The sequence below is a fragment of the Polyodon spathula genome, chromosome 3 (assembly GCF_017654505.1).
Source record: "Polyodon spathula isolate WHYD16114869_AA chromosome 3, ASM1765450v1, whole genome shotgun sequence".
NCBI classification, from domain to species: domain Eukaryota; kingdom Metazoa; phylum Chordata; class Actinopteri; order Acipenseriformes; family Polyodontidae; genus Polyodon; species Polyodon spathula.
Genome location: NC_054536.1, coordinates 71683377 through 71709016, shown reverse-complemented (window position 1 = coordinate 71709016; position 25640 = coordinate 71683377). Strand labels below are relative to the sequence as shown.

Below are 25640 nucleotides of genomic sequence, written 5' to 3'. Positions count from 1 at the left end.
TTACATGACCATAGGGGTTGTATACCATCGCATCCACTTTCGTTGGATCTCAGTCTGTACCTAAAGAAATAAAGAGGTGTTTAGTTTTTGGGTGAGGCTTTAACCCAGCTTTACAGTAGATACAGCCATTAACTACATTTGCTATATTTTGAAAAGTATAGAGCAAGTATAGTGAACATACTGTACAGTACATAAATATTGTAAGTACAGTACAGATAATTAAGAGCCGTTTGTTACCAAGGTTACGATAACATATCATTCCAAGAGTGCATTTTTTAGTGTGTTTATTATATAAAAATATAGTAAGTCTCTAATGATGGGTCTATTATTTTGATCCGCTGGATATTAAGAGCAACTGAACTTCATCCACTTTGGATGCAAACATTATGGTTGTTTATATAACATAATTATTAGTGCATTACTGTATTAAATAATACACAATCTGATATATTAATGTATTAGGCTTCCAAGCTGGCTTGGGAAGCCTATTGTTATTGTAAAAATTTGTATTTATTTATTTATTTATTTTTATTGTCGTTTTTCCTCCCAAAACCTTAAACTGCTCCTGTTCGCACATGGTGTAACCAATGTAAATGAGTCAAAAATCCCTATCTGAAAATTGGGTTCAGGAAATCCACTGCCATAGAGAATGAATGGGGATAGAAGTCTGCACTGGGAGGCCGGGAGGCACTTGGCCCAAAATGAGTTTCAGGAGGTCAGCCACAAAGAGCTGATATCCCCCTGAAAGGGTCGGCATGCATTATGGAGGGCAACATTCCCACACAGTGTGTTGTGTTATGATCTTCCAGTGCAGACCTGATGTAAAACCATCACCTTATGAACACTCAAATGTACACCACAAACATCTATATTAAAATCAAAATAACTTTAAAATTGCAAATCCAAACAAATTCTAGCTAGAGTGAAAATTAAGTCAGCAGAAACCGCTACCTCGGCTCCAAATACTATTACAGCCTTTTCTTTATATTCTCACTTTCCAAAGGAGTGTTTAACATAAACAAAGAGAGTGGTTATAAACATTCCTTCAAACAGTTCTTAAAGTGTTGTGAATAGGGTCCATTATTTTTACAATAATTATAAATATTCAATAGCACTTACTTCTTGATTGAGAAAACAGTAGAAGACAGCAACTGTGAGACCCTAGAAAACAGAAACAATTAAAATTATTTTCTTACATAGAGAAGCTTAAACATTGTTTGTTCTATTTCACAAAAACTTCGACTTTGGACTTGTATTTGTTGCTCAACACTAAATGGTGATATTATCACAATTTCCACAACTTTTACAAGCCAAAACAATATGTTCTCTTTCCATAATACACTACGAGAGACTTATTTTTTTTTATGAAGGGCACGATAAAAAGTAATATAGCTACTTCTTTATGTCATATGGTAAGGAAATAATAATAATAATAATAATAATAATAATAATAATAATAATAATAATAATAATATATTATTATTATTATTATTATTATAATATACAGATATTGTGAATCTGAAGAGCTTTATCTGTATTAGATGGTGAAGCCTTGGACATGCAATAATTGTTTGCTCAGATTTATGTTTTTTATTGGCACAGCTAAAATGAGACGTTAGCTGTGCCAATAAAACACATACATTTTATATAAGCCACTGCTTTGGATTGTTAATCATTTCCAGTGTATTCTAATTTACGTTCTAGCAAAAACCAATGTAACATATACAGTACAATACACTATACATGTTTTTTTTTTTTTTTTTTACATATAGGCTTTTCATTTAGTATCCTAATTACAAAGATCTTAATTACAATTACAGTATCTTAATTACAAATTTCTTGGAATACCTAAACAAAATGCCCCAGAATTTAGGTTACACTGAATTTACATGCATTCCTAAGACAAGTGAGAAATTCACAAGGTGTTTACGAAACAGTCTGTTTGATATAGTAAAATAAATCAATACGCAGTATGTTACACTAACACAAAAGCACCAGATGGCAGAGGGAAATGCTAACAAAAAACTGGAAAGTTGGGATATGGCATTAATATGAATACTCCTGTTAATGTAAATACACAAGCTTGAGAGTCTCACCCCTGATTGTATAAACATTAATTTTTAGGTACGAGTTAATTGGAATACAAAACATGTTATTTACACAACACAAATCATTCCCTAATTGATGCGTGTCTATCCAATTACTGAGCGAATATCTGACAGTGAGAATTAATATGGAACCTGTTGTGTGCAAACTAACTAAAATCATACACATTTTATCTGTAATTACTTGTCTTACCAAAATCATTTGGATTTCCCTTCCTGATTTTGACCATTTCAAAAGAAATATATCTCTCAGTGTGCACAGAGATAGATCATTCAATCTGTGTAATAAGATCTTAAGACAACAGTATGTAACACAATTTTTGTTCCTGGGTAGTAAGTGTTATTTCCTAATTGCTTATGCCTCAAAAGTATAGAAAATGGCTATTATTCCCCACAAACTTTGCTTTTGTGACCAGGACAGGTAAATTTCAAAATATCACTGTTTCCAATGAGAAAACGGGCGAATTTGTGTCTTTTTGTTCACATAAAGTCAGAAAAAAACAACATATGAATCCAAATTAACATGTATTAAAGTAATACAAAAATGACTACAAAAGATTTAGAAGTGAGTAGTTTTTCGATATTTACGATTATACTGTAAATTTAATTTGGATTCATATGTTGTTTTTTTCTGACTTTATGTGAACAAAAAGACACAAATTCGCCCGTTTTCCCATTGGAAATAGTGATATTTTGAAATTTACCTGTCCTGGTCACAAAAGCAAAGTTTGTGGTGAATAATAGCTATTTTCTATACTTCTGAGGCATAAGCAATTAGGAAATAACACTTACTACCCAGGAACAAAAAAATAATAATAATAATTGTTACACGGTGTAATGCTAAGGAAAGGTCATGTATACACAACGAATCAGTTGCATTTGCAAGTTTTATGACACTTGTGTCACTTTATGGTATGTTGGAATCCTGGGTGTCAGGACAGTTTGCTTCTAAGTAGCTTTTATATCAACCAATGCAGATGTTAACTGCTGTTGATTGGTACTCAAAATTATAGATTAGGCCAAACGAGAGAAAGGCAGCCTTTTTTGTTGAAAAATGTATACAGTTTTTAAAACATTTTTTAAATACCTGATGACAAAAAAATATGATAAAGAATCACTCAGAAAACCTAAGAAATTGTATAGCCCTACTGTGAAGTCTTCTTTTGAAAAGTGTATGCAACTCTGCTCTCCCATGTTCATGCTGAAAAAGTTAACCAAACTTTCTTGTGCCAAGTTTTTCACTGGGTAACCAGAAATAAACAGGGAAATAATCAAGGTATCCTCCAATAGCCGCAATCACTTCACAGTTATCGTTCAACAATAGGAAGCACAGACCAAATGTGTGAAGAAAGAGTGACAGTAGGTAATTCAGGAGTGATTACTCCAGACCAGGATCTCCATATTTGGCTCCATCTACCAACATTGGAATTCATGGAACCCCTACAGGCAATGCATTGCAGACACACTTCTACCCAGAGTTCTACTGTTTCTGGCATTACATAATGATGTTACCCAGTAGCAACAGGATATTGCCGATCCCCATATTGCTAGTGAGACACAGGTGTCCTTATTTGATTGATCTACATAGCGGCATTATGTTAACACCATCATTAATGCTTCAGTGCCGTTAATATCCTAATCAAATGTTCTAGTCTCCTCCATTGTTTTGGTTTAATGCAATTGCAGGCCTTAAGGTGTTAAACCCACCCTTTGATTACGTAGTGGAGTTTTCACATTCACTGGGCAGAATTATCATTCACATTTGGTATCAAATAATCTAACTGATGTTAGCACATCTCCATTGATACAAAACGCAACAATAAAATATTACTGTTCAGCTTTGCTGCACAAATATAATTGAATCTGCAATGCATGATTTTTTTGTTTTTTGATTGGAAACAAACAGTAGATGACACATATGGGTGTATCGTGTAGAACAGTGTAGTCTAAATGAATTTTAGAATATAAATAAATAGCTGCTTTTATTGTCAGTTTGATTTATTTAAAATGAGTGTACTTGTATAATTACCTGAAATGATCCCAGGCAGAGTTCTATGTACAGCCTCATCCCTATATTTATATAATCTGGGAGAAAGTTAAACACTATGTAGTGGGTGCCAAACAATGGAACGAGAAGCAGAGTTGACTTCATTAAACGCCTGTTGGACAAAACAAAAAAAAAAAAAAAGAGGTTTTAAATGCTAGTATTTGTATGTAACAAAAAATAAGGATTTATTTAAACAAAAAAAAAAGTCTGATTTTGTTACTAAAAATAAGTTTGGCACTTAAGGAACATTGTATTAATTTCTACTTCATTAAAAATGTGTTTTGGCAGTTTGCCCCAATTCTGTCTGATTTAATTTGTGGGCAGACCCCTTTTTTCTATGTATCTTCTCCAAACTGATATTGGAGAGATCATTCCTTAAACACTGTGGAAATACCCTAGATTTTCCATAAAGTTTGGTCATGTAAAGGAAGTCGTGGTTGTTTTCCGCCCTCCTTTATTCTAACTTGGCCAATTCACTCTTTTTGATAACATAATACTGACTCTAAATTAATTGACCAAGATAAAATGCATTTGAAACTATTAGCTCTTTCACAAAACTGGAACTCAATACAATACAGTTTGTGAAGGTGCCAACTCAATTTTATAGTCTTATGAATATGGACAATATGTCTGCAATTGGTTGAATATGGCCACTGGTTTAATGCACTCTATCTACTGACAAATATAAATACTGGTTCAGAGATAAAGATTTGTTAGTTCCATGAAAAAACCATCTCAGAGCATTACTGCTTCTGGTCCACTTTTCTACATTGTAAAAAGCATGTCAAAAAGGTTAAACCAAGCTATGTAATTAAATTAATTTGACACCATGTATGCTTACTACACAATGAATGCATGACCTTTCCTTACCTGTACTGAGATGAGTTGTTGAACTGAATTAACCGGGGATCAAGCTTCTGAATCAAGAGTCGTACGATGTTTATAAAAAGTATAAAATTGACCTAATAAAAAAGGTAATATGTTTAAGCAATTTACAGTGGGTACTATTGAAAAACAATACATCATTATTTTAAAATGAGTACTGCAGTGTGAAATGTACAGGATTGGTAGAGGTGCAAAGTGGACTGAAGTGATGTTCCAGCTTCCATGTACAGGCTACAATGTGGAATGAATGAGCTGTGGCCTCAAACATGCAACTTTATACCAACGTTCCGCACTCTACATCCGCTGGATAAAGTGTGGAATAGCATGTGCTTTTAAGTATTCTAAAGTTGTTTCATATTCATTCAAACAAAAAAAAAAGAAAATTCCATCTGTGCAGCCGAGACATATTGTTGTTTTGGCCGGTACTGCTAAATTGTTTCTTGTAAATTGATGAACTTGTTTGTATTGGTTGTGCTCATTTGAATTTTTATTTTTTTATTATTATTATTTTGTATTATTATATGCCACCTTCTTGACCAGGTCTCTCTTGAAAAAAAAAGAGAAATTTTAATCCCAACAGGACTTCTCTGGTTAAAAATAAAGGTTACGTAAATAAAAATACGGTTAAAATACGAATAAAAATCTCTTAATATGTCCACAGTACGAAGTGCCTAATAAATTACCTGTAATTTTTAAGCTAAGTTTTAAAGCTTATTGTGGCTTATTAGTGTAAGATTACAAAAACATATTTTTTAAATATATAGATTAAATATAGGTTTAATAATAATGGTATTTTACACAGAATAATCAGCCATATCTAATTGAATTGTTTCCAGGGGTCCATTGTAAATGTAAAATACTGTATCTTAGAGGGAATCGGTATATTACATTGTAGTTGCTTTAACGTCTGGGCATTATACATTAACAATGACAGGTACATCAATGTGTACAAAACAACAAAGTACATGATAGCATTCTAAAACCAGTTTTTACCGTGCTTTCTCATTCTTTGCCAAAGTAAATCAGACATTTTTAATTTTTTTTGTGTTAACCTAAGACATAAATAACAAGAAAACACATAAACATAAACTGGCTTTGGAGGTTGGCAAAAAAATGTTTCAGCTTTTTACCGATACAGTAATTTTATTAATTTCTTGTTCTCTTTTATTTAACATGGTTAAACTAGGAAGTTACATGAAACGAATTCCCGAACGCACCATTTTTTTCTCTTTTCTTTATCTGCAACTGAATTCACTCTGTCCTGCTAAGAGTTAAAATTTATTGTTTTAGACCCATAATAAAATGTGTATTGTTCAGTTCAGTTGGTAATGGCATGTGCAAATGACACCTGCCACAGTTTAATCGCTTAACAGAGGGTATTGTATCTCACAGGATTGGATATGACAGATTCTACTGTAATTCTCAAATTCTGGCCGCATAAATGATGATTAAAACTCAGTTTTATTACACATATATTTGCAACCACAGCGCCTCCTATAAACAAGCAATGGTTAGGAAAAAAAACACATTATTGGCTCATTAATATCTTTGTTTGACATTGTCTTCAAAAGCTATGGTCATAAAAGTGGTTTCTTTTTAACAGTGCACGGATTTAATTGAATCTGAGTTAAATTAAATATAACAAAATAAACACAAATCATAGCCTAAATAAGTTTAAAAAGTACAAGTTTATGGGTTACAGTTGTGAATAATTGCTTGAAATATCTGATTAAGCAACTAAAAGAAAACTATGTCATGCTTACCCCAATAGATACAACAATAGGCCCCTTTATTATCCACCAGAATGGAGAATTCTCATTTATATCCCAGCATCTGTAAAAAATATGAAACAATATTCAGGCCTGAAGGATTAAGAAAGGGGCCATGTTAAAGCTCACTAGAACTGCAATCATAACATATCAGGACTGCTTTAATTAAATAACCCCTCCTATTACATTGAATATTAGAATGGTTTGTTTGCACCTGACTGTGAAGAGACATTACTGACTTCTGTTTAACTTAACAAAGCCTTGTTTTTTTACACCATTTAATTTTCTGTAAAGGGGGTAGATTTTCACTAGCTTTGTCCTTTGAGTCTGAATTACATTTTTTAGATTTTAGGTAACATGATGTATGTCCATTTCAAGCCTAATTTTTTGTTAGTGTTAGGACTGTCTGTATCATGCTACAAGCATTATTAGCAAGCAAAATTTCACCCAGACTACTTTTAATTATCAAACAGTGAACACTTGGTATGAGTAGTATACACAAAACAACCTCCCCTAATCACTACAAAACCTAAGATTACGTTCAAGTACCTTTCATAATGGTTTATGAGTTGATTTGTAGCTTTATTTATATATAATAATATTATAATCGATATCATATATATAAAATATATGATATATATATTTATATCATTTATTGCACTTCAAAATGGACAAACAGTTGAAGACGGTGGTGGTATTGTACTTACTCTGTGTCTTCAAAATACACCCTGGAAATAATCCAAACAATGATAAAGATGGTTGGAACTCCTAGAAAAAAAGTATGAGTATTTAAAACTTGAAAATCAGTCAAAAAAGGTTAAAAAAATATTCACATTTTTAGGTTTGTAACTAGCTTTTTCAGTTTCTCTTTTTTTGAATACCTAGGAGTAAAATGCTTTGAAAATAACACCCAACACTCTTTAGGTCTCAATTTGAATATACTGCTCCTCTACTTTTATCACTAAACCCCTCACTCACCTTCCTCCCTTCATCCAAAGATACATGTAAATAACAAATTACAGATGGAAGTGTGAATGCCACTGTATTTTTTGTTTGTTTAGCAGTGTAATCACATTCGAAATATACTGTGTCTGCTCCCCATAGAGACAGGGAGTCACCAGCAGTACTGGATGCATATGCTTTATCCTTGAGCTTCCTACATCTGTGCTACTACTATTTCTATTCATGTTTTTAAAACCATGCATTTAGTGACCTACTGTATAATGACACTGAACAGTACTATACTATAGAATACTATACTATAGAACATACTTAACAAATAACTTGCAAATGCTTAAAGAAGGAATTAATATAAAAGTGCATCAAAAATTATATAAAGATAATAAAGCAGTGAGAGAGCTTCCTAAAGCAAAATACCACACCTTGAAAAATAAGATCTACCAGGATCACTTACCCCAGCCCAACATAACAAACCACCCAAAGTAATTTCTTCCGGGATGAATGAATGAGAACAAAAGTGAGTTGAGGTACAGGGCTTCCACCAACAGCCAGAAGAAATTAGTCATTACACAGTAATGACAGAAAACTACTGCTGCCTTGCACCCAGCCTAAGTATAGATACATACAAAGTATTAACTGGCAATATTTAAACACACGTTTTACATTCCATCGTGATTAAAAGATCATTTAAAGCAAAACACATTTTTACAGACTTTGAATTGATCAAAAACAAATAGTTATTTATAGCTGTTGAACTGAACATTGCCATTGAAAGTGCAGTTTTAAAGATGTTTTGACATTTTGTCTAGATTGTCATTCTGAACAGTAAATTGAGCTGCAGCAAGTTAATTGGAGGAGCCTGCCATTTGTTGCTTTCCTTGCTCTTGTCTGAGGGAGTGCAAGAAAGGATGTGGCTCAGTGGAGGAGCCAGCAGGGGGGTTGAAAATGAAGGTTGGTGGGCCTCTCTCGATTGACCATACACACACTTAGAGAAAATACACCTCCACACAAGTGCTTGAATACTGTTGCCGTCACATGCTTAACTCTATAACTGGCACGCGCCGTGCCATGACATGTTTTTGTATGTGCATTTAATGAGCAATGCAGATGATTTTGTAGGCAGTTTAGTGGGCGTTGTGCTGTTGGTCTCTCTCTGCTGCGAAACTGTCTGTGTGAGAGTCAAGTGATTTGAAAAAGCAACTGTTTTGTGAGAGTTTTGTGTGGAATAATCTTGACGTTGTATATACAGAAAAGTACTGTACCTGAAAAAACCTATAGTCAACCCCCTGATTAAAAAACTTAAATTAATGTATGCATTAATTGATTTAGTTACCCGTTCACCCCTCAACACAAGGAAACAACACGGTGGTTGAGGTGAAACCTTACTTTTGTTTTGTAGTTTATTATTTATAATTCATCATTAACTCCTTAATAATACTGTTAGCCCCTTCTACATGTTTTTTTTTTTTAAGCTACTGTTATCATGCCCCTCATACTCAGCAATAGCAGAAATAACTTCAAACAAATAACTTACTGTAGAAAAGGTGCAATGGTCAGTTTCATCGTTTGCAAACAGGGTGGCATCCTTAATAAAAACTGCCGCAGCCCTCAGGATGAATGATGTGAAGAGCTGGACGTGGACATAGTTTCTAGCACAGTGAAGGCTCCTGTCAAAAAATAAAAATAACTGGTTGTTCTAGAATAAACACAAAGGGCCCAATTTTGATGACTGGTCAAACCTCTAACACTAGGGCAAAGTGTGTTTTCTCCTGATTTTGATTACAAAGTAAAAAAAAAAAAAAACCTGCACAAAACAGGAGCTAACTGCATTTGCCCTGTAATGTAATTTCAGTGCACAATTTGCCCCATCCTTTTCCCTTTTGCCAGTGGTCAGCTTAACTTTTGCAGTGTGGTCTTATTTGCATGTTAGCATTGAGTGATATCAGGGGCAACTGTGTCTCAAACTAACCAGGTAAGGATAGGTTTATTTGAAACACAGACACAGCCAACCCATTATGGAAAGGGAACATGAAGTGGAGAAGGAGGAGCAAATGAGAGAGTTAACACACTTTTTCCAACCAAACAATGTTCTATGTTCTAAGTTTAAGCCAGCTCTGTAAAATATAGATTTATATGGAAAAAACTAAATGCATACAAAGTTTTATCATACTTGATAAATTACTGGAAGTAATTTATTCCAAAGTGTTTTACATTTGAATACATAATCTGGAATAAGGAAACAGTTAAAGCATGCTGCTGTGCTGAAGGGGTGCACTATCTCACGGGATGCACTTGCACATGCTACACCGGGTCGTGAAGACAAAGGGCTATTGCCCAGTATGTCATTCATAAGGTTGAAGTAAGGAAAAATGGATAGATTTGCCCCACTTGTTTTCTTTTGTTTTGTTTTGGTTTTTCTCTGTTTCTTACCACCATGCTGTTTTACAAATTTAAAGTCCTTGATAAAAGTGATGTCTACCTCATTAGGCGAAAAGTAGCTGTGTTTTCTCACATGTGCCATCATGTTTACTGCTGTGTGTATTTGTTATTGTGCATGTCATTGGTGTGTAAGGTCCTTTAACTCAGTTTTGTACTCTAAAGTAACATTTAACTTGCTAGCCGTCAAAAACAGGTCTTTATATTATTGTTTTTTTTTTTTTTTGTGTACTACTTAAAAGCTCTTGTGTATGCTCATGTAGCTAAACCTACATTATTTGATGACCTTTCCATGAATTCTTGTTTTTTTTCTGCAAGCCACCCGTGAAATGTACAAAAAATCACTGATGAAATCGTAGCCTTAGACACCGTGCACACCCTCCAAGATGACGGTAGAGGGCTACACAAACCTAAAGATCGCCAATACCATCTTCAAAACTAAAATGGTATATAAAATTCTAATCTAGCGATTTTAACCTTTTCCTTTAACTAAGTATTATTCTGAGCCTAAAATTTATAAACTCACTTGTAACAGATTGTATCAATGCCAAGCACATGTGCACTTATTCTTGGAACAGCCCTTCCAGAGCTTCATGATTTTCATTACATTAGAATAGCTGTTATTTGCTTAATGCTAATGTTAGATGTAGTGGTGGGGACCAACCAGTCTTCAAATATAATATACAAGACTTCAGTCCTTCTCCTCTGCGAGGTAACACGGATTTCCTATTGGCCCGGTGCAGATGGCTGAAGTGTAATGCTGGCTCCAGGGATCAGTCTTTTTTGCCACCTCTCTGGCGCTTCAGCACACGCAATGGCGTCTATGCTGGATCCAGGGCCAACCAAAGTGCGGCCTCCCTGGTGCCTCAGCATGGCAACTGTTTAGAATAGACTGGATGGGGCACTTTGCAGTGGTCATCAAGTCAGCAACTCACGTTTGACTAGCCCACAACACCTCAGGAAGGCTTGATAGTCATGCTTGCATCCCAGTACCACTCTGCTCCATCCCCCATCCAAACCAGCCCAGTTTACTTACCTTAGCCATCCATTCCTTTGAACTGATGTTATCTTAAAGGGAAGTTATTGGAGGAATCAGAATACAAACTCAAATCATGACAAAAGTAATGAAATGGGCTGAATGAAAGACACAAAAACTGGTTCCAATGCAATATAAAAATAGCTGATCAAGATAAGGTCAGCTGGGAGGGTCTGCTGTTGGACAGCACACTGGCAAAATCAACATTCTTCTCCTTTTTTTTCTTTCTTTCCATAATCCCATTGATAACCTTAAATTCATTACATTGACATATGGCTTCTGATTATAGTTAAATGTCACACCAGGTTTACTCAATTCTCTGGATCTCATTTGAGTATTCTTTGTAGTCTAGGCTATAATCTTGGATTCTATAAAAGTCAAACACGTTTTCAAATTACCTGTTGCAGAACATGCAATATGTGTTGGAGACATTTAGAATGAATACACATGCTTACAAAGGTAGATTTTATTTAAATAGATTTTAGTTATTTCTCATATAGAAAGGACCATGACACCATCAACATAGAGACATCTGTTATTACTTTTTTTTTTCAGAGTTTATGAATCAATTACAGATGCTATACCAAATATGTTCTTGAGGTGGTTTCTATAGAACAAATAAGTCATATTTCAAATGGTTAATAAAATATATGTGGCTTGCTGCCTCTTTCATTGCAGAGTGAGGCTTTGTATGCTTCTACTGCAAGGTTGCCAGGTCTTATGGATACAAAGAAACAATTACATGCTTCAGGACTGGAAGAACTTTGCCTAGCCTTGTTCTGGTCTTTTTTATTATTATAATTTTTGCCTTTCCCTCATTCTACCTGTAGCTTCTAAACATAGATTTTCAAATACTGAACACTTACTTATTTGTTCTATACAATACTATGTTCAATTTTCTTCCCTTTAAATTTAGTTTACACGTTATGAAATATTTACTTAATTCCATGCTTTTCTTGTCAGCAACCTTTGCACACAATTTTAGGATAACATTAGGCACACGGGATCTCTGTCCGGTTTAAACAAGATCTGTCACACCTTAAGGGATTACCAGTAGCCAAAAGTAACTGGTGATTCTTGCTTGTTGTATATGTTTATATTCTTTTTAGAAATAAAATTGGATCAAAGCGAAGAATAATACTGTCACAGAGGTTCTGTAATTACTCCCCCTCCCTCTAGATTTTTTTTTCAAGGTCTTTGTAATCTTTTTAAAAGGTTTTGTTAAAGATATAGATTTTTTGGGCCAGCTGGTAATTTAAAAAAATGTATCTGTTCTCTTTTTATATGCAGCTTCAATGTACAATATGGTCACAATAGTTTGTCCCTGAAGTCAAACCTCTTGTGGATTATTAGAATGCAGTACTTGAGAATGAGAGGATCGTGCAAGCTGTTACTTTGTACTTGTGGGATCAGCAATTATTTGTCATTGAACTTCTTGTAACATGATTGTTAAAAAACAACAACATTGTATTTGATTATTTATAGAACATAAATACATACTGTCCCTAGCGCAACACTTTCCTCAGAATCTATCTGCATGTATTTATTCTTCTAATTGTCTTTTTTGCAATTCATTCAATTTAGAATTATAATTGGTGTTTTCTTACATGGCTTTGTAACACTTTCTAGACTGATAGGCATCAACAACTTTTTTCCGGAGGTCTTCAGGAATTTCTTTTAATCATGGCATGATGTGCCTCTAGAACCTGTGTGGTGACAACTTCACTCTGATGGTAAGGGTCAAAGTTAGTCAGATTTACATTGGGCAGGGCTGGCACAAATCAGGCCTGATTGTTAATCAAAGTATTCAAACAGCTGACCATAACTATCCCTTTAATTGGGTTGAATTATCTAGGGGGGAAGGGGGGGGGGGAGCAATAACTTTTTCACACCTGAAGATTACAGGTTTGATTACCTTGCACACTAAACAAATGAAAGAAGCACCAAACTTTGCTGTCATTTTTTTCTCTCAGATTCCCTCTACATACTACTGCAACCCACAAAAAGATCTGGCCAAATTCAATGTGAAAAATGTGCAAAAATGCAGAAAATCAGACAGGGAGCAAATACTTTTTCAGGGCACTGTATATTTACAGTGGGTGAACTGTCAGACATTTGACATTGTAAGTCAAAGACCATTGCTAATTGTGGCTGATAGTAATAATCAGAAATCATATCGATGATTGACTATAGTCAAGGGTGGGAATAAAAATAGAAGCAACACCACTTTTACATATTTATTCAATATGGAGAATGTTTTCTGAAAAACCATGTCCACATTTTACCAAACTTACCTAAAGTTAAGTAAAATAATTGTGGCAATTGTAAGAGAAAAGATAGATGCTCCATATCCAACTGTGTAAATCACTTTCACAGTCGCAAAGTAGGACTCCTGGAATACAAAGTGTAAAGCTGTCAGTGTTATTTTGAATCTCTCAGATATATTTTTGCATTAGAATTCTATTAACAAGGATGATATCAGACATTTGGGCAATGATTGTGTTGCACTCTAGCTGTTGATCTATGGCTGTATAAAGTTTGTAAAAACATTGCCTTTAAAGCAGAAAAGCACAAGTTATTGTGTGTATCGTAATCTGGGGGTACGTATATTGAAGACACTGTCTGTCCATCCCATTGTCCCTGTGCCACACTTCAATTTTTAGATAACTACTTGTCTAATCTTGATGAAACTTGCTAATGAAAGCATTTATTTCAGATTATTGATAGTATTGAAATATTGACGTAAATACAGGCTGTCACTTTGTCTGTTGTGCTGAAACTGGTTTAAAACTGCTATGCAGGTTTTAAAATCCTTGGATGTCAAGGATGACATATAAGTAATTACAGTACTCTCCTAATGAATAAATTAGTACTTTATACCATTTGAATTTGCATAATATATATTTTTTAAATGTTCATTAGCCTATAAAGTATGTTTTATTTATTTATTTGTTTATGATGCTTGTGCATCAGTGATGGGACACTCCTACAAAAACATTAACAGGCAAGTTCCAAAAAACTTTTATAAAGACCTATGTGTGGTTAAAACATAAAAACTGACAGACAGTGTAGCTGCAGCAACATGTGATTGAATAGAATAGAATAGTATGCAATTTATATGTACCCTGTTTGGACTTTAAGCAACTGATGAAAAATGCAAAATAAAACTGGGAAAACATAGGAAGTTAATACAGTTGAATGACATTTTCTTTATACCTCAATATATAAAAGATGTGTGAAAATGTACTCACTTCCTCTACAGGTATCTCATCTTCAACAGTACAGGCAAGATAATATGGAGGGAATGGGTTGGACCAGCCGTTAATGGTACAATTTCTGCTTACTGTACCTAAAAGAAGAGTCAACTGATATAATGCGTACACTGATTTACAGATGACACACATTTCATAAAGCGTTTTGTAAATGGAGGCGGTTGTTTTTATCTCATGTGTCCATGTTTTATATTGGATTGACATTGAGTTCTGCTCACGTCGTTAAGTATGTGTGTGTTTTCTTCGTCTGCCTCTTTGATTGTCAGTTTGTGTAAAAATTGTTCAGCGCATTGAAGTCAATTTTTCTGGGCAGTGGAAGTAAAGAAATTGCCATTTTCATTTAAGAAAAAAGCACAAAGATCCGAACTACTTGAACATCGAACTACGCGGTGCAGAGAGCAATTTTGTATTCATCAACAACAAACAATGGCTGAACTTTATTTATATACTTTATCCATATTTTATTTGGTTCATGGACATAAAAGTAATTAAAAAGAAAAAGCTGAAAAACGGTTCGACAGTCAGAGGTAACAAACAAAGCTCCCGTCATATACACTCATGATTAACAAATAAACAAGCATTTCTCATTCCCTAATCAGAGAAACACAATTTGTTAAACAGTTCATCCAATGTAAAACTCAAAATATGCTAGACTCAATTCAAAACATTTTCAAACCAAGACATTCTCACATTTAGCAGTTAAATTTCTAAGTACAAAATTCAAAGTTTTTTTATATGCAATTAAAAAAAATCATTTTCCTGTATGAAAGAAGCATACATTATGTTAAGTATGTTTTTGATTTCTAATGGTATTTATAAACAATTCACTTGACTTTACAGGATGTCACCAGATCAAATGACATTGCACATGTAAGCTTTCATTGTTCTTACAAATGATTATTACTAGGGCTAGGAGCTTGTCACGGGAAATTTGGACGTAAATCACAGAGCAGTCACAGTCAATGCGTTCAAAATGACAGAGAAAATGACAGAGGGAAAATAAAGTTACGGGGATAAAAAAAAATAAAAATAACTGTCTTTAATAAAAGCATATTGTGGGGTTGGTGCACACAGGTTCAGCAAAGAAGGACGAGAAGAGCAAATTCAATTTCAAGGTGTTGCTTTTTTATTTGCTCTGCAACAGTGACTACTAACTAACACTATCATTTAAAAGCGCTGAACTAAGCAGAAAATAAAAAAGCAAATAGGGGAAAGGGTAAGAGACGGCAAGCATAACTCACAGGGGGCGAGAAATACAAAACACGAGGATAACACAAAGAGGGTGTGGGGCTGACAAGAGACATGTACATTAAATTAAGTGCAACCATACAACATTTAAAACACAAGTGGAACAATAATTTCAATTAAAAAGAGGAAACTGTTCAATGTATGTCCTGCAGCGAATGCTGGCAGTTAGTATAGTACACACACACGCATGCACGCACACACGCACACTTACAGACACACTGAATTTATGAACTGTTAACATAACTTTCAAGAAGTATTTAATCAAAGAGCTTAGTCTGATTCAGATTAATTTTCTTCTCCAAAATTAATAAACGTTAAATGCATTTTTTTTTTTAAATGTGAAATTTAATGTTAATGAGAAAAGTATCCAATAAAATCACATACAGATTGAACACAATTTATTAATATCCCCGCAAGTCACGCACATCAGCAAACATCACGGACACTAGCAAAAGTCACGGAATCAGTGACACCCTCAACCACTGTGACTAAATCCCAGCCCTAATTATTACATCTAGAGCTTGTATCTTAAAAAAGGGGGAGAGACTTATACACCGGTGGGACATATAGGCTGTTTCCTGAAATTGTTGTCCCAAAAAAAAGGGTGGGGGGGGGTATGCGAACTGATACACCAGTGAGACTTATACACCATTTTTTATGGTACCTAAAAAATTTTAAAAACTCTAAACAAAATCCATAAGTAGGCTACTGGTTATGCAGGAGCCATGAAGAATACTCCCATGATGTAAAATAAATAAGTGAAACCACCCTAGGGTACAGCATGGAGACTCCTCTATAGATTTTTTAGACCACGAATCTTCCTGTGTGCGTTTTGGTAAAATATGTATTTTTCAAAAAAAAAAAAAAAAAAATTGCTATTTATTTTCTTTAAAAGTACTGAACTCCCTGAAACTAGATGCACTTGCTCATATTTGAGTACCAATCACTGCTGTTCTAATAACTGGCATGCTTTCAATAGCAACATTAGGCCAGATATTCAAAAGGGATGAGAAAAAAGTTGTGTCTGTAAGTGAAATTGAAAAACAGGAGAAAAATACACATTTATTTTAATCACGAGTATTATTTCATCAACCCTGGAGGACAATTATGCAACTCAAGAGCGAAATTTAAAAAATATGTTTGAGTTCGTAATCGCGTAGTATTATGTAGTTTACATTTTTCTTATTGATTTAGTGGTCAATCCGAGCAGGTTTGTCTTTGTCTGGGAGTATTTTGATCAATTAAAAATATGAAAATGATAATTATTTTTAATCTACAGACTATAGAGGTGGAGTAATCACATGGTACAGTTTTTAAGATGCTTCACATTGTTTTAGTGTCTCGTCCGGGCAGTTTTGTCTGGGTTCGGAAGGATTTAAATGTATTAAAAAAAAATAATAATAAAAAAAATGAAAATGCATTTAATAATAACTAGTTTTAATATGTTCACTATAGTGATGGATTAATCATGTGATTTTTTTTTTTTATGTGTTTCCCATTGTTAGTGCCAGATCTTACTTTTCTCACTCCAGGAATTTTTAGTTTTTCCCTTTCTAAACAATCTGTCTTCATTTTCTAAGACATTCTCAGCTATTATTACCTGTTTTTCAGTAAAGCTGCCCTTGCTATGCTTTTGAATACTTTGAGCCATCTTCTCACCTCATGCAAATACACTGCATCAGTTCGGTACGGTTGCAATTGATTTCCTGTTTAGATTAATCTCAATGTATTCATTTCCACAGCGTCGTGGCATTAGCATTGCTCTGCAACTCTTTGAATTTCAGACTTTGCGAATATATGCAAGATATCTGCAATGCAAGCAGAACTGCATAAACGTTGCATACATTCACAAAATCTTTGAGGACCTGGCTCATTATTACTTCATGCGGCTTTGTACAGGACTGTTCGATACATATTGTTCTCCAACAACTTCAAATAAAATAACATTAAAAAATCTAATTCATTTTTACCATAAAGTGTACGTTTTTCATGTAGAAAAACGTGAGACTAACACAATTATTGTAATATATATTAGGTAAGATGTATGTACTTTAATTTTAGAATATACAGTAGTTCAATTCACTCCAATGGTCTAGTTACAGTGAGAGCATGTGATCAACAGCAAAGGTTATCAGATTACCTGGATTTTTCATGAAGTGGGAGAAAACTGGAGGGCAGGAGACACTGACTGTCTCGCCAAAAACAGCAAGAGGCCAGCACACCACTGCATCCCAATTTTGCTTGCAGTCTTCGGAAAACAAAGAGAAAAGAAACATGTTTAAAATCAACCATTTTTCTATTGCTAAATCGCCACAGAACCCACTCTTGGAAGGTCTTTCACACAGCAGAAGGCAGATAACAAACAATAGAAACTAGGTAGTACAGTATATAAGTCATGACAGCCTTTACACATAATTGTAGGTGTCACAATCGTTTTTACATTTAAAGACACATCCATATAAGTTATAACAGTATCTGTAAGATGCATTGGCTTTTGCTGTGCTATTTCCTATTTTCCCAGATCACTTGAAATGACTTTCAGTAATTTTGCAGAACTATGAATTGCTTCAAGCAATTCCGATCTCTTGAGAGTTCCTCTAAGATAACTTTTACCAACAGTAGCTGCACGGGTTTCTTCGCTGTAGTCTGCATGACGTCACGTGCAGCAGTGTATGCAGCATTTCCTGATGATACCAATTGCAATACGAACTCTTGCTGGCAATAGGTGTCATATGGAATGCAACCTATGACTTAACTCAATGGCCTATCGGTTTATGATTGCCTACTGCAACAGTAACTGAATAAATTAAATACCAAGACCACACTGGTTGTACCAACCATAGTGTTCAGTTGTCATCTCATGCCCTGTGCCGAACCAAAAGCCTGGTCATTCTGAACTGCACTCAGTTAAAATGTGGTTATAAATGAAGGTTATTTATTCATTCATTCCTTGTTGTGGTAATGGTATTGTAATTAAGAACATAAGAAGAACATAAGAACATAAGAAAGTTTACAAACGAGAGGAGGCCATTCGGACCATCTTGCTCGTTTGGTTGTTAGTAGCTTATTGATCCCAAAATCTCATCAAGCAGCTTCTTGAAGGATCCCAGGGTGTCAGCTTCAACAACATTACTGGGGAGTTGATTCCAGACCGTCACAATTCTCTGTGTAAAAAAGTGTCTCCTATTTTCTGTTCTGAATGCCCCTTTTTCTAAACTCCATTTGTGACCCCTGGTCCTTGTTTCTTTTTTCAGGCTGAAAAAGTCCCTTGGGTCGACACTGTCAATACCTTTTAGAATTTTGAATGCTTGAATTAGGTCGCCACGTAGTCTTCTTTGTTCAAGACTGAACAGATTCAATTCTTTTAGCCTGTCTGCATATGACATGCCTTTTAAGCCCAGAATAATTCTGGTCGCTCTTCTTTGCACTCTTTCTAGAGCAGCAATATCTTTTTTATAGCGAGGTGACCAGAACTGAACACAATATTCAAGATGAGGTCTTACTAGTGCATTGTACAGTTTTAACATTACTTCCCTTGATTTAAATTCAACACTTTTCACAATGTATCCGAGCATCTTGTTAGCCTTTTTTATAGCTTCCCCACATTGTCTAGATGAAGACATTTCTGAGTCAACAAAAACTCCTAGGTCTTTTTCATAGATTCCTTCTCCAATTTCAATATCTCCCATATGATATTTATAATGTACATTTTTATTTCCTGCGTGCAGTACCTTACACTTTTCTCTATTAAATGTCATTTGCCATGTGTCTGCCCAGTTCTGAATCTTGTCTAGATCATTTTGAATGACCTTTGCTGCTGCAACAGTGTTTGCCACTCCTCCTACTTTTGTGTCGTCTGCAAATTTAACAAGTTTGCTTACTATACCAGAATCTAAATCATTAATGTAGATTAGGAATAGCAGAGGACCTAATACTGATCCCTGTGGTACACCACTGGTTACCACACTCCATTCTGAGGTTTTTCCTCTAATCAGTACTTTCTGTTTTCTACATGTTAACCACTCCCTAATCCATGTACATGCGTTTCCTTGAATCCCAACTGCGTTCAGTTTGAGAATTAATCTTCTGTGTGGGACTTTGTCAAAAGCTTTCTGGAAATCTAAATAAACCATGTCATATGCTTTGCAATTATCCATTATCGATGTTGCATCCTCAAAAAAATCAAGCAAGTTAGTTAGGCACGATCTCCCTTTCCTAAAACCATGTTGACTGTCTCCCAGTACCCTGTTACCATATAGGTAATTTTCCATTTTGGATCTTATTATAGTTTCCATAAGTTTGCATATAATAGAAGTCAGGCTTACTGGTCTGTAGTTACCTGGTTCAGTTTTGTTTCCCTTTTTGTGGATCGGTATTACGTTTGCAATTTTCCAGTCTGTCGGTACCACCCCTGTGTCAAGAGACTGCTGCATGATCTTGGTTAGCGGTTTGTAAATTACTTCTTTCATTTCTTTGAGTACTACTGGGAGGATCTCATCCGGCCCAGGGGATTTGTTTATTTTAAGAGCTCCTAGTCCCTTTAACACTTCTGCCTCAGTTATGCTAAAGTTATTTAAAACTGGACAGGAACTGGATGACATGTGGGGCATGTTGTCAGTATCTTCCTTTGTAAAAACTTGTGAAAAGTAATCATTTAACATATTTGCTATTTTTTTTTCTTCATCTACGATTTTGCCATTTGTATCTCTTAAACATTTAATCTCCTCTTTGAATGTTCTCTTGCTGTTGTAATATTGGAAAAAAAACATTTTGGAATTGGTTTTAGCTCCCTTAGCAATGTTTATTTCTATTTCTCTCTTGGCCTTTCTAACTTCCTTTTTGACTTGCGTTTGCAGTTCTGTGTACTCTTTCTGCGTACTTTCTTTTTGGTCCTTTTTTAATGCTCTGTAAAGTGCCTTTTTTCGCTGAATATTTTTTTTAATTGATCTATTAAACCATTTTGGCAAATTAAAAATTAATTAAATTTAATTTCATTTCATTTCATTTCATTTAATTAAAAATTAATTAAAAAAAATTATTAATTAAAATTAAGACTTAATACATTTTAATTTTAATTCTGAAAAAATTAATAATTTTAACTCTGTTGGTTTGAGACTTCTTACACGGACTTTCATCTTCTGACGTACAACACCGTTGTTCTTTATTTTATCTCGTATAATAATATAATTTCTCAGTGCTGTCAGTTTGCTGCTAGAGTTAATGCATATGAAGCATAATATATTATTATTATTATTATTATTATTATTATTATTAGGGCAACAACATTAAACATAACTGTCACTTTTAATGGTGTATGCTTAGACTGGACATGTTCTTTTATATATTTGTTTGCCTATATTTATCCTTTTATTCTCAGCTGTGGTCAAGACCATGTGTATTGAAAACAAACACATTTATAAATAGTTTACAAATGTTTATAACAAACATAGTTCAAATAAATTATATTGTCCTATGTTGTTGGTGGTGGTAGTATTAGCATGACAGGTTACTTCTTCTGTAATGAGCAGGTAAATCTTGTATCGTGCAGTCTTTAATTTGAAAACAAATCAGCATTATTTCACTTTGATGGCTGGAATTGTGTTTAGGTTTCTAAATCGAACATATTTTAAAGCAGTCACTCATGTAACCCTGCAGGAGGTGAGTCTCTCCAAAATGGGAAAGCAAGAGAATGGCAGAAAAGCCCTCCACACAATTAAAGGGGGTGGGCAAAGCCCTACATTTAAAATTAAATGTATTATGGGGTTAAAAACATTGGTGATTAAGATTTAAAATGTACTGTGTTCAGGGTGTGGGTGTTCGAGAGGAGGAACAAGTGTCAGAGAGAGAGCGAGAAAAACATAACATAATAGAAACAAAACTGAAAGTAAAAAGTAACAATTGCTACTCATGCTGGGGAGCATCAGCACAGTACTTGTTGTTGTCAGTTTGTGTTTGTGATTTGTTTTTGTTTAGCTCCGCCCCCTTTCTAGTTGGCCGACTTCCATCTAACCCTGGGAATGAATTGTCTGGCCAACCAGTCGAAGGCACGCTGTTCCCTTTGTCACTGTCTCTGTTCCCTTTGTTCTGCCTCTGTCACAATACCAGTCAGCTGCAACCCCAGGCAGAGGTGCGAGCCCAGGCGACCGTGTAGCCACATCTGGACTACCAGTGGGAGTGGAGCACGAAACCAATCGACCAGCTGTGCCTGCTGGTGCCATGACATGGGAGTCAAGCCCAGCGACCATAGGTTGAAGAAAACAGACATCACACCAGAAAACTCATGACATGACAATTGACATATTTAGGTATGGTGTAGGAAAATTCATTCCAGCAATTGTTTATGCATGAGTGAAAACATATTTTGCACAGAAATCTGGATTGGGGTCTGTGACAAACCAGGGTGTGCTTGCCACATGCAGGACCGTCTTACTTACTTTGACTTTTTTGTGTAAAAAGGAACAGCACTCCAAAAGCACAGGTAGGTTTTTAAACAGGGAAGGCCTGTGTTTATTTTAAACACAAGACAAAATAACAAAACCAAAACCTAACTCCTTCCAGGGGTGCTAACTAAGCGTTTCAGTTCTAAACTATACCAAGCAGCTAAGCTGTTTTTCGGTCACAAAAACCCCCCAACATTTATTGAAGTATATTTCAAACACTATACCTTTTCTCTGGTTGCAGCACCCTGGTAGTGTCTCCCTAATGGAGCTTCTGTTTTTATATGATGTGGTTATTCCCAATTAGCACTGATTATTCAATTTGGGAACAGTCACATTCTCATGTTTTTGGCAGGGACAGGCATTAACCCCATCTCTGCCAACCACCACCAAAACACATACAAACACCATCACTATTTACAGGCAGTGCTGTTGCTCTGCCACAGGGTCAAAAAGGCAAATGCATATATTGAAACTGTATATTGAAAAACCTTGACAAAGAAAAGGGCAATCAAGTACTGTATCTTTGATTACACTGTTTGATGTTGTACAAGATAAATGTTGTAGTGATGCACTTAACGCAGCACACATTACCTTATCACCCAACATTTTCTTCCATTATCCCCTGATCTTGTAATTTTTCTTTTTAATCTTTTTTTCTTTGAGTGAACGTAAAATGAAAAATAAAAGTAATTTGCAAATAAGTTCTCCCTGTACTGTTTGTCATACTCGTTTGTTATTATTTTATGAATATAGTTTGTTAAAAAAAAAAAAAAAAAAAAAAAAAGCCAATATGTAACAGTAATAGCAATACTGCATTTTGCTTGGTACCTCCAGTTGTGTGATTTTCATTTTCTGAAATTTCTTTTAGACATTTCTGTTGATCTTTTTCCAGTTGAAAAATAAATTCACATTCAGGATGTAGCCTTCCCAATACCTAGACAGATTTGAAATACAAAAAACAGAATTACAATTTATTTTTGCAGATCATTGACTGGCTTATTAGCAATTTTGTATTGATATTTTTTAACTATTAGTTACATTGCTTTTGACACAGTAATATTCAGTACAATCCTTGTAAAATAAACAGATATGTCATGAAATACCAAGGGCTTCCCTGCTATCATCGACTAAAATACTGTGTCATGTTTTTTTTATTGCATCTAGTTCATTACATTTTCTATAAATAATATATTGATAATATTCTGTTAAATTTCAAGGTACTGTACTGCATGATAATCTACTATAACTTTTCATAAGACAGTACGGAGTTTGTGGGACAAGACAACTGCCTGCCCCGAAACAGAAGAAGGGGAGGGCCGTTCCAGAGGCGAGCAAGGGAGCCGATGCAATCTCCAGAGAAGGAGGTGCTACCTGCCAAAGAGCAAGGAGCCTCTGCCATCTCCAGTGTCAAAGGGGAAAGAGCCACTGCCGTTTCCAGTGCCAAAGGGGGAGGAGCTGTTGCGATCTCCAGTGTCAAAGGGGGAGGAGCCGCTGTCTTCTCCAGAGCCGGTAGGGGAAGAGCCTCTGCTGTCCCCAGTGAGAAATGGGGCTGATGCTGCCATCTCCAGAGGTGGAAGAGGAGGGGCAATTGCAGTTAAAAAGAAGGAGGAGCCATTGTCGTCTCCAGAGCCAGAAGGGGAGGAGCTTCCATCTGCTCCAGAGTCAGCAGGGCAACCGCCGCACCAACTTCAGCAGCCGTTACACCTGCTGCTAAGGGCAGCATGGCCAGCTACACGATAACCAGCTGCACGTCTGCAGAGTGCAGCATCCGCACGTCTGCATCTGGAGGGTCCAGTGTCCACATGTCCACAGGGTCCAGCGCCGCTGGAGGTGCTACAGCAGTACTGTCCGACCTGGGCCCTGACAGTAAATCTGGACAAGACTAAAATTATGATCTTCCAAAAGAAAGTCAGATCTTAGGGAAACCACTTTACCCTGGGGAATAACGCCCTGGAGCACTGCTCCAGTTATACATACCTGAGTCTCATACTTTGTGCATCAGACACATTTAACCTGGCTATGAAAGCATTGAAAGATAAAGCATGCAGGGCATTATACACCATAAAGAGTCATTGTTTCAAAATCAAAGCCCCAATCAAAATTTGGTTAAAAATCTTGAATAGTATAAGTCAACCCATTCTACTGTATAGCAGTGAAAACTGGGGACCAATCCTACATAATAACCCAGACACCACATGGAGTTCTGCAAAAACATACTACAAGTCCACAGAAATGCCCACAATGCAGAGCTGAACTGGGGGTTTTCCCATTAATAATCCCCATCCAGAAGAGAGCAGCCAAATTCTGGGCCCATCTGAATCAAGCTGGCACACAGAGTTATCATTATAAAGCCCTGATGAGCAGCAAGCTCTCCCCAGAGACAGACCCCATACTTGCTGAAACTGATAAAATAAGGATCCTGGTAAGAGAATTGGCGCAGAGTGCTGAACTGGCAGCTCAGTATGTCAGTGTGCCACAGCCTGAGGGATAGTGGGTAGGGAGAGAGGGAAGCATAGGGAAGAGGACTGTCCTGTTTGTGTTATTGCTTGCTTGTTTTATCATTTTTATCTTTGTTTTATCAGGCGATTCAGGATTGGTTTCTAATTGTAGGCCAATTTCCCTTTTACCCATTGTTGAAAATACATGTGTGCTGTAACATAGATCTTTCAAAACTGAACATCTGATATCTATGTAGCTAATGAAAGTGCAAAATGTTGAATATTTATAGAATTATTTTGTTAGCTACAATTACTTTAAAAGAAGCTTTGAGAGGCAATAACCAAATACACAATAAAACCTGTCTGATCCGGCCCCTCTACATACTAGCATTATGTATCATGATTCGTAAATCGTGTCTATCTAAAACCAGTGTGAATCTGACTGTGTAGTCTGGAATCACATCAGGTGATTTTTCTTTTCTAAGTATATAATCAAGTATATTTTGGAAATATCCAGCGCATTTTTCTGGTCCCATGTGTTAAGGCAGTTTTTACTATAGAGTGTACACTATTGCCAGATTGGCATTTTTCCCAGCTAAATTTGGCTTGTTTTGAAAGCATCTAGCAAGTAAATATTATCTTTGGCATGTTTTTTTTTTTTTTTTTTTTTTTTCTGTTCCTTTCCATTTTAGTGCATGACTTCAATCTTCTTAATGCCCTGTAGTATAATTTGCCCTCCCCTGAGGGGTTCAGCATCCAAATTTAAAGTAAAATCACATAAATGCTCACACTTTGTGAGTAGTCAACAAATCCAGCATCAAGAAATTTGTGAACCTGCCTACTTTTTTCCTCAGGACTGGTTCATATGGGGAAAGCTTAGTTCACATCTATTGGATAGTGTGATAGGTGGGCTTTGTGGTGATGTACCTGGCAAATCATTACAAGTTCACGGTAAATCTAGATTCTAGTGTATTTTTAAAGAAAATAATGAGAAAAATTATTTT

The 25640-nt window shown here is 35.4% G+C and overlaps 1 protein-coding gene across 1 annotated transcript; it reads right to left on the bottom strand.

Moving 5' to 3' along the window:
• Nucleotides 1–23135, bottom strand: LOC121309325 (growth hormone-releasing hormone receptor-like; the record flags this gene model as incomplete). The annotated part of the gene is given in 12 exon segments (XM_041242204.1): nt 1–60; nt 1120–1161; nt 4135–4264; nt 5023–5114; nt 6801–6870; nt 7514–7574; nt 8221–8374; nt 9301–9433; nt 13533–13630; nt 14490–14587; nt 17899–18006; nt 23027–23135. Coding segments are annotated over 12 exon segments (1155 nt in total), but the record flags the coding sequence as incomplete, so codon positions are not given.
• Between the last annotated feature and the right edge of the window lie 2505 nt (nt 23136–25640).